Source organism: Tupaia chinensis, unplaced genomic scaffold, assembly GCF_000334495.1.
Source record: "Tupaia chinensis unplaced genomic scaffold, TupChi_1.0 Scaffold000234_1, whole genome shotgun sequence".
Taxonomy (NCBI): domain Eukaryota; kingdom Metazoa; phylum Chordata; class Mammalia; order Scandentia; family Tupaiidae; genus Tupaia; species Tupaia belangeri.
In genome coordinates this window covers 4,018,731-4,029,471 of record NW_006159712.1, presented here as the reverse complement: position 1 = coordinate 4,029,471, position 10,741 = coordinate 4,018,731, and the positions used below count along the sequence as shown (strand labels likewise).

Here is a 10,741-nt window from a genome sequence, read left to right as displayed (position 1 = left end):
GGTGTGTTCCAAAAACCTAAGGAAGGTCAGTGTTGCTGGGGCTGAGAGAGGAAGCGGGGAAGAGAAATTAAATGGATGTTAAGACCTGGGTAAACTTTAGAACTTACAAGGTCTCATGAATAATCTTGAAGAGGCATGGACTCTGTGAACTCTACATTAGGAAAATAGAAAGCCATTGAAAAAAGGCTTTTAAAAAGAGGGTACTCGTGGTGTAGTGGTTAGGTACTGGATTCCCACATGACCGACCACAGTTCGTGTCACAGACCGAGCAGCTTGAAACTCATGCTGAGCGTGTGTGTGTGTGTGTGTGTGTGTGTGTGTGTGTGTGTGTTTCTGCCTAAAATCCTGAGAGGAGATGGAGGAGAAGGGATTGTGGGATGTGCATCCCCTTAGGAGATGATATCTCTCTCTCACTCTCTCTGCCTCTTGAGCAAATGCATGCACCCTGTAGCAAAACCCTCTGTCTTAAAAAGGAAAAGGAGATACAATGGCCAAATTTGTTTTTAAAAGCTTGTTTTCCCTGGGGCCAGCAGGTGCCATGGTGGTTAAGTTATTGGACTCCCCATGGCCAACTATGGTTCAAGTCCTGGACCCTGATGGCTTGAAACTCACATCAGACATGTGTGCATGTGTGCCTAAAATCCTAGGAGGAGGATAGAGAAGAAAGGATTAAAGCTTGACTATCCCCTGGAGGGTTATTTCTTACTTTCTCTCTCTCTGTCTCTCTAGCAAGTGCACACACCCTATAGCAAAAATCTCTTAAAAAAAAAAAAAGCTTGTTTTTCCTGTCATGCTGTCATGTAGATAAAAGATTAGAGAAGAACAAGGGTGACATAGAGAGAATTGATAGGTGGGTGTCACACTCCAAGATGGTATGATGGCAGAGAATGGCATGATAGATCATCCTTGTTCCTCAGGAATCTACAGCCTGGTAAGGAAGTGGACATACAGACATGAAATTATTACAGTATAATATGTGAGTAAGCCATAAGCATTAAGCAAGATAAACTGAGAAAAGGGAAAGGTCACTGTTAGCCAAGAAATCAGAAAAATATCTTACATTTCAAGCAAGATCCAACACATTAAATGAGGTTTTAGCTTCAGCTTGTTTGTTATTTTGATTTTATATGCATCTGCTTCCAGATTAAGAAATTACTTAAAAAATATTGTTAAAGGCAGTGATTCAAGTATTTTATGTGTTAGCTCAAGCCCCATCACAACCCTTTCAGATAACGTCTAATATCATTCCCCATTGTAGAAAAAGAAACTGAGGCATAACTGGCTCAGCAATTTGCCAGAAATAATATAATTAGTAGGTGATGAAGCTGGAATTTGAACCTATGCAGTCTGATTATAGAGTCCGCAAGCTTAACCGTGCTGCCATATTGCCTCCACATGCCTATGGTTGAGAGGCGCTATGTGTAGGATTTCTGCCCTGAGTTTCCTGGGTTATTTGAAGAATTATTTGAGGAATTTACCAATGACAATGCAGTCTTCAGTGCCTAACATATATGTGGATTCTGTGGTGGTACATAACCTATGCAGAGGTATCTCCCTCTAGGGAAGCCTGGAGTACCTGGAATGAGGTCTGTATGTCCTCTTAGCCATTCTGGGGTAGTCATACATAGTCAGCCAATTGCCTTCCCCAGTGTTCATTTTTTCTTGGTAAATTTTTCTTTATTGGCCTTATTGGTATCATCTACTATAACAAACACGCTTTGGCATTCTTGAAAAAAGAAAGGAAGGAAGGACAGGAGAAATAAAGAGAAAGAGAAAGAGGAAGAGAAAGAGAGAGAGAGAGACAGACAGACCGAAAGAAAAAGAAAATGAAAAAATCACAGAAATTGGCCCAGCCTTGGAGGTGTAGAAATACTGCAATGCTCTCCAAAGCTGCAAGCCACATGGAAGGTTGGAGTATAGTTCCCTAGTTGACCAATACAGATAGGCGTGGGCATGTGCATGCATGTCTATGATTCTGACTGACTGGAGGGCTAGTGGGCTGGGAAGAATCACAGCGTGAGAGCCTCTTGAAAGTGCATCTTCCTTTCTCTCAAGAAAGTTTTTAAAAACTTACAAAAACATCTAACACCGTTAAGAAAAAAAAAAAAAGTCCTGCTTTCTAAACAAAAAGGCTACAACTAGACTTTTTCTACAGACACAATGCATAGCTGCTTACTCTCCTCACCACCAGAGACTGCCCCTTGTGTGAATGTTTGAGGAATCTTGGCTTAATTGACCCTTTGCCCATTAGGGAACACGATGAACAATAGAAAGTGATTTCTAGTGCTTTTCTAGAAAGGGAGAGAAACTCTCCTTCACGCTTGACACAGTCTCTCTGAAAGTAACTGACCAGGAAGAAGAACAGACCCCATTTCAAATCCAAGTGCTTAAAAAAATTCGACAACAGGTAGTGAAAATGTAAGTATGTCGTGCCGTCAATCACATTTTGTCCTTCTGGATTTTAACACTTGTTTTCCTTGAGGGAAGATGATATTTGAACATTTTATGGCATCCATCAACAGGAATGTGCACATGGTTTCAAACAACGGTCTTCAGTCTTCTGAAACCAATTACTTCTGCCTAAGTAGAAATGCCAGTGCAGAGGGATGTCAGCAACTAAGACACTAATTTTTTTAAACAATTAAATACACACCACGATGCCATGAAACAGCAGAAATTGTGCACGCATGCACATTCAAACCTTTTTAAGAGATGTTTCAAAGTCTGTGTCAAGCAATGTTAACCCAGAGAGATGCAGAAATGTCAGACACATTACATGGGCAGGACGTGAGGTTGGCATTTGGCTGCCAGCGGGGGAGGCGTCCTCCCTCAACTAATTCCTCAGGAACCTCATGCTGAGTCTGTCTACAGGGAAGGGAGCAGAAAGGGAGGAGGGGCAGAGCAGATATTGCCTATTATGTTTTTCCTTCCCAGCTGGAGAAGGCCTCAGCTGTGTCAGACTGGGACTGCTGGTGATTTTCTGTAGTTAGAGGGGAGCACAAAGGAAGAGCCTCCCATTCTCAGCCGGTGCTGATGGTAAGCCAACCTCTCCTGAGCATTCACATTGCTGGCACCTTTGAATGCAAGGCAGACTGCCTCTTATGGAGCCTCGTCAGTGCCTCACCTCAGTCTGTGAGTTTCCTCCATGGGAAGGTTGTGATGGAGCCTCTGGGTAAGGATGATGTGCATGCAGATGGGGCTTTGCAAGGACCTGTCCTGTTGTCAGAGTGGCTACAGCCCTTCCTTTAACCCTTCAGTGGTATCTAGGGAAAGGTGTGGGACTTAGCAGTGGGAGTGTTGGATTACGCACCAGGGTTCTCTTAGCGTAGTCGTGAATCCTTCCCACTGGGTGTAATTTCTAATCCTTCTAGGGCTGTGGATCTGAATTTTTCCTGCTACCTTCACAATGTCTGTCAGTTATAGCACCAGAAAAATATTCTGTGCAAATAGATTTAAAAAAAATAGTATTTCTTAACTATACTCATCTATTAAGCCAAGCATCCTGCATCTATTGCCAAAATAGTCTTTCAAGCTATGCCATCTACATCTGTCACATGTTTTCACTCTCCAGAGACCTATTTGTGCTAGCTTCCCATGTACTAATGAAAATGTGTGCTTGGCTTTAACCTTTATTGTAGGTCTGTGTTACGACATTCTTAAAAAAGGTAAAAGGGAAGAAAGGGGAAATGATCCACTCTCCTAACTGAAACCTGGATTGTTACATGCTGCTTGTATCTGATATTTAGGATGATGAGCAGATTTTGAGGAAACTCCTGGTTTCTTGTGCTGCAGGTGACTGGGCTTGTTGACAAATCTTCAGGTGCACCATTTGCCTTCAAATGGCTTGCTGCCGGCACGTCAATTTAAATGGAGAAAGAATAACCCCCTGCATTTTGGGGCAACTTAGATTTTACAAAGTACTTGTAATTTTATTCTCTACTTGTTCTGCTCTTATCATTTCATCAACTCTGTATAGTAGGCATTACTATCATTACTTGTTTTATTTCTCAAATAACAAACCTAAAGAACTCATCCACATTCACACAATTACTAGGTTGTCCAAAAAGTCATGATGTGTTTTTCTATGCAAAAAGGCATCACGACTTTCCCGACAACCTAATAGTAAGTGAACTTGTTGGTATCTTGGCCATTCCCATGTTTCAAGCTTTTGTTTTTTCTGTATTTAACCTGTAGGTGATAATAGACACAACCACGTGAACATAAGTAGGGTTGCTACATATATATATATATATTTGCCATTTTCCCTCTGCTTTGCACACTTCTTCTTGGCTTTTTAAGCCACACTGGGCAAAGATTTGACAGAGAACAAGTTCAATTTGAGCATGCCCACTTCCTCTACTACCCAACCCTCACCCAATACAAGTATATCCTCCCAACTTCAGTTGCTTTTTATGTTAAGGAGCCCTGAGATGCTGAAGGTTTCCTCTCATGTAAGAAAAAGATCGTTATTTAATCTGATAAAGGGTTAATATTACCTCTCCGAAGTCTAGACAAAACAAAGGGATGATTCTATAATGGTGCAATTTTATTTATAGCTATTGGAGTAGAAGACAGGTAAGAATCTGGGGGGAGAAATCCCAGCACGCTTTAAAATGCCACACTTGATTTCTCTGAGCCTTTTAAAAAAGCACATGTCCGTAGAAACGAGGGAGGACACAAGCCCTTGTTGGAGCCTGTTTTCTGCCTATCTGGACAAGCTCAGTGTCCTCTCAGTAGTCTACTAGCTGGAGACCCAGAGAACTAGAGCCAGCTCACCCAGAACCTAGGACCACCTTCACGCCATGCAATTCAGGGGGACACAGCCACTTCCTCCCACACACAATGCCAGCTTTCCTCCAATCATATCTGTGTCTAGTGACCAATGCATGTGGCCACTGATTCTTCAAATGAATTCAGGGATGGGTCTTGAATTGTAGTGACACACTCTACCATGAAAGTATGTGACATATCTCTTTTAGGGTTTTCTGAGTATGCTGAACAGTGTGTTCTCAGATATATTCTTTGTGCTTCAGAAAACAAGCAAGGGGTTTTGCATTCTATTCATTTCTTTATTCCATCAATTCCTTTGTTGGGACAACTTTCTTATTAGCAAACCTTATCTTTAGACTATTTAATGACACCTTTGCTACCTTCTGAAACAAGTAGATGCTTCATACTTCCATCAAGAGGCAAGGGTGCAGAATACTGCTAGAGTCTGCAGGGCTATCCTGTGTACTATATTTTGGAAGTTATTCTCAAAATGTCCTGGAAACAGTTGAAGGGTAAATTCATAAAACTTTAAGCAGAGAGATAGTGTGAATGAATTGCATGTGGTCCAATTTCTCATAACAGTGATGAAGACATGGAGTCCCAAGGAGGTTGATATTTAGCTCAGTTTACCATGATAGTGACCAGGCTGCATATTTTGTTTTTGTCTTTCATTTTCCCCTGATCCTTTGAGTTCTTGCTCTCTACTCTGAAAGCTGATCATGTAAGTTATATCCATGGGTCCCTTGTTTTCCAGTTATCACTGGGTTTACTCAATGGGAAGAGATCAGAAGTCAAGAGGAGATCAGAGCATGAAAGAAAGGGAAGCAGCGTAAAATGACCATGCTAAAGTCCCTTCTCCTCCATTTTCCTCTCGGAATTTTAGTCATGCACATACAGGTTCCCGGCATGTTTTTTAAGCCTCTGGGTCTTGGACTCCAACCATGCAGTCAGCCATGTGGGATCTAGCTGCCTTAACCACCATGTCACCTGGCTGGCCCTCCATCTTCTTTCTTATTATGGTGCCCTGTACTGATATCACAATCTCAGGTAGCCCTCTCCATTCGGTCCCTTTCTGGATCGCACTAATAATCCTTTCTCTTGGGAACCAGCAGTTAGCGTAATGGCTATGTCGCTGGACTCCCACGTAGTCGACCGCGGTTTGTGTCCCGGACCCGGTGGCTTAAAACTCACGCCGGGCGCGTGTGCGTGCGTGCCCAAGATCCCGAGAGGAGAATGGAGGAGAAGGGATTGCGGCGTGACCATCCCCCCTGGGGGGTGATTTCTCGCTTTCTGTCTCTATGTCTCTCTCTATCTGTCTGGCGAGCGCACGCGCCCTACAGTGAAAATCTCTCAAAAAATAAAAAATAAAAAAATAATCCTTTCTCTTGGCCTAGTTAGAGTGGCAAAATTTTGCTAGCCCTAGAACACTGTCCATCCATTCTGATTTCCCTAAACTTTGACTAGATTTTTAAGCAGGCTCCTAATTAGACTCTTCTCATATTACCTTATTTGGTATCATCTGCTTTCACGTCAGGATCTTGACTGAAAACAACAGCTAGAGATAAAACTACAACTGAGTGAGTCTTGTGTCTTCTGACCTTCCTGTTAGTCTTTCTACCATACTGCTTTCACCAGGGGTGGCTGAAAACTTTGCATAAATACACAGTAGTCCCCCTTTACTCACAGTGTTATGTTTTGTGTTTTCAGTTACCCACCCAACATCCCAGAAAATTCCAGAAAGAAAGAATTCATGGGCTTAACACAATTCTGAGAAGCATGATGAAATCTCATACTGTCTGGCTTTATCACACCCAGATTGTGAATCATCCCTTTGTCCAGTGTATCCACAACTTCTGAGCTACCCACCCTTGAGTCACTTAGTAGCTGTTTCAGTTATCAGATGGAAAAAAAAGATAGTACATATAGGGCTGGATATTATCTGCAGTTTCTGGCATCCACTGGGGGTCTCGGAACTTATCTCTCGTAGATAAGGGGGGACTACTCTATAATAGTTTTATAAATACAAAACACTTCTCGTAATAAATAGCAATAACTTGCAGTGGTTTAAAATATAGATTCAAAGTCTTCAGTTCAAATTCTGACTCTGCTCCTTACTAGTTGTCCCTTAAATAGCTTAACCTGTCTGTGTCTAAGTATCCTCTTTCATAATAATAATGCCATTGTGAAGATTAAATGATAGCAGTTCATTCAAAGAACCTAGCATGATATTAAAAGTTCATTAAGAACCCAGCACGTAACAAGCGCTCCATAAATGTTGACTTTTGTTAGTGTTTGCTTGCTCATGAGGACTCGCATTCTATACGTGGACACATTTACCAGGACTCTGATTCTGTAAGTGGAAGAATTTGCAGATTTTCCCGACCTTTGCACACTATCATAAAATTTCGTGAGAGTAAAGTCATCAGTCAGGAATACTGAAGAGTGATGGGGCAGTGGGGAGGTGAGTCACAGGGATGTGAGGACAGATGGGACAGGAATGTAGACAACACCATGGTGGACAAGCCTGAATGTGCCGGCTCTAAGCTGCCTAGGAGGGAGTGAATCAGCTCCCTGCCAGGAAGGTGGGTGTCCAGTTCCTGGCTGGCTGACCTGGGAGGAGGCCATGGGATCTGTTGCCCCATGAATCTACTGCTGAGAGTCACAACCATGAGCCTGGATGTTCCTATAACAATAATGATGCAAGGATGAGTTTACTAAGGTGCTGGCAAACTTCCATGTGAAGACAGTTTTTCTTTAGTTTCATGATGTGGAATAAAGGGTTGCATTCTTTTTTAAGATTAGGATTCTTTAGATTTAGATTTTCTTTCTTAGATTTAGTTTTTCAGGTATGTACCTTTTTTTTTCACATGTTTGATGATTATTCAGAAATGTGAACTTGATGACTTGTACTTTAGCATGGTCTTACTTGAGTTATGGTTGTACGTGGACTGTACTCTCCCCGGAGAGCAGCTGTAGGTTTTGGGGGAGAGGAGTCGAGTCCTAACCTGACTTACTCTGGCAGAGTGAATACCCACCTCTTCACTGATGGTACATTTTGCTTTCCATACTTGACTCCTATCTCCCCAGGAATGTAGGGAATCGTGACTTTGCTTATCTTGTCCAGTTTCTTCTCTTCTAGAATTAAATAGAGACTGTGGCATGTCTTGGAAAGAAAGAGAAATGAAGTCATCCCATCTTTTGTGTTCAGGACAGTGACAATTCTCTGTTAATTCTTTACATCGGACAAAGGAAGAATTTGTTACACTTTGGAGGGCATGGGAACATGGGAGGAAATGCATGCACTCCACAGCCTCTGAGAGTTAGGCTTTGGCCCCAACATCCAATTACAGACAGTCTGGGCTTCCTTGTGCCCTTTTGCCTCATTTTCTCTTTTGCTTTTATTAGAATTGATTATTGGCCCACATGGTAATTACCCCTGGAGTTGACAACCAGTTTGAGGTTAAGTAGCTGTTGACAGGGTCACTTGTAAATAAATGATTGTCCACCTTGTAGCAGGCTTGTCATTCTGTCCATACTGCTATGTCCACACCTCACTCAACAAGTGACCCACTAAATGCATCTGGGCACAAATGCCCAGGACTGTCAGTGACCAAAATATCAAATTAATACATTTTCATTCTAAACACTCTGCTTGACCTCTTTTAAGTCTTTTTTTTTTTAAAAGTGAATCCTACCCTGATTATGTACTTAAAAAGTAAAAAAATCACCTTCTCTCCCATCCATCCCCCATGTTCAACCCCTTTCACCATGTCTGATTTCACTTTAGTTTCTCATGGCACCATAAGTTTCTAAGAGGCTATGCAATTATTTGTTATGTTGCTGTCTGTTGGCCTCTATTACTGACACATAAGCCCCACCAAGGCAGGAAACAAGGTCTTTGTTGTTAACGAATATAATATATCCCATGGATCCGAACTGGTGCCTAAAACAGAGCGAGCTCACTCTCAGTGTTTGGCAGAATAAATGAATAAGCAAGTCCCAAAGAAGCTACTCCAAGCAAAAAGACCCAATGCTACATTTCTCCACTTGGAGAAAACAGCACAATTAGCAGGGATGAACCCTAAAATCATATTCTATGAAATTACCAGTATCAGTGCAAAAGAAAAGTTTTGTCTTTATAACTGGTCAGTGTTTTAGTTTCAGATTACTGGCGAGTTGAAAACCCGGAATTGAAACTACCAATGGCTTGGCGGTGCATGGCTTAACGACCTAATGGGAAGACTTAGAATCCTTCCCAGGCTCTCCAAGGAAACTAAAGTCTCCAACTTAGCTCTCCAAGTTTCAGAGAAGTTGTACAGAGCTCTCGTGGCCTTCCCATTTCCCCTCCCACCGTAGATATATCTAGTGATTATCCTGCATCTGCTGGGCCCGGGATAGAAACACAGAGTTCATGCCAGACAGGCTACATCCAGCAATATTGCTGATGAGAAGTTTCCTTAACATTGAGTCATCAATATGTGTCCACCAAGGAGCTATGAATGGCATAGGAACCAGCTCCTCAGCAAGAAAGAATTTGGCAGATGCAGAAGCACTGCCTGACATGAGGCGGACCTCAGCAACACATTGGCCTTAAATCTCAGATGGCTTTTTAGGAGGGAATCAAAGTGACTAACTTTCAGCCTATTTGTCTGTCTGTGTCTCCTGCATACACACCTATGAACACATATGTGCTCATACATGCATACACAGCTCTAAGATAAGCCATTAGGGAACTAAGACTACACCCAGCTCTTCAGTAGGAAAAAATATTCCCTCCTGCACATCTCCAAACACCTTTATTTCACACTTACGTGTGAAAGAACCTGGCTATGTCTAATCACCTGTTGTTCATTTGTATAAAGTATCAGAGTTTCTTTATGAAGTACAAGAAATTACACTAAAGATCAAAAAGAACACCTAGGATTTGCGATGGCTCATTATTTCCCCACAGAGTTGCTGTCTCCACTTCCTTTCCTCTTTGTAAACTAATTTTGCCTATATTAACCCCTGTGTGATCTACATGGGGGCTCCAGTATGCAATGTTCTGGATGTCAATGGGCAATGGCAAGGTTAGGGATGAAAAGCCAATTTTAGATATTCTACTGGTATTGATCTCCATTTATCAGAAAGGCTTTTTCTGTGCTAATTCACTTTGGTGCTTAGGCAAAGGCTTTTACAGATTTACTGCCACGCTTCTTCAATCTATTATAAAATAGCATCAGCATTCAGGGTGTTTTTCCCCCTTCCTTGACCCAGTTTTAAAAACATCCAACTAAAGATGCTTCATTAAGTTTACATAGAGGTTGCAAGGCAATCAGAATTCTTCCTACAGTTGTTACCACAAGAATTACTGTAAGGCTCCTATATCTTACTCTCCAAAAGCTGCTGTCTTGGGGGCTAAAGAATGTTTGCCATGCAGGAAATACTTTACCAAAATCCAATCGAACTGTCAGAGTTTATTTTTCTCTGTTTATTCCTTTTCCATGGTCTCTGATGATCCCGCTTACCATGTCCACAGTCACACTTTCTCCTTCATCTGCTTTCTTCCTGCAGAGCAATTCCAGAAACCAGGACCGGCCCTAATACACACACTATTAAATATTGGCACTAAAAGTCACAAAGGAGAATATTCTCGCTCGTTTGTTGAAGACAACCCATGCAAGACTCACTGCTCAGAGAAAAATATGGTTAACACAGTGAATGCTTTAAAAGATCTCTTACAGAGCACTTCTTAGGGTACATTAGTTCATGTTTCCTCCTGTCTGGCATGGTCTTTTTTGTTTTCTTACCTAGCTAGACCATAAAAAAGCACAACTTTTACCAAATGCCTTTCCCAATTTTCAAGTCTAAGTCGTTTTGTTCTTCACATTAGATTCTTTATGCTGTGAGTTTGGAATTGCAGCCTCGAGCTCCCAAGCAATCAACAAATGTCAAATGTCCCCAAGCACAACCAGCTGAGATACTCCTGCTG

General features: G+C 41.8%; 1 protein-coding gene across 1 annotated transcript in view; it reads left to right on the top strand.

The window, feature by feature from the left end:
- Positions 1–877: 877 nt before the first annotated feature.
- The window catches only part of TENM2 (teneurin transmembrane protein 2), a 550,878-nt gene continuing 541,014 nt past the window's right edge, over positions 878–10,741 (top strand). Inside the window, 2 exon segments of the mRNA XM_027771820.1 lie at positions 878–931; positions 2,991–3,036. Coding sequence (XP_027627621.1) covers positions 878–931; positions 2,991–3,036 — 100 coding nt within the window.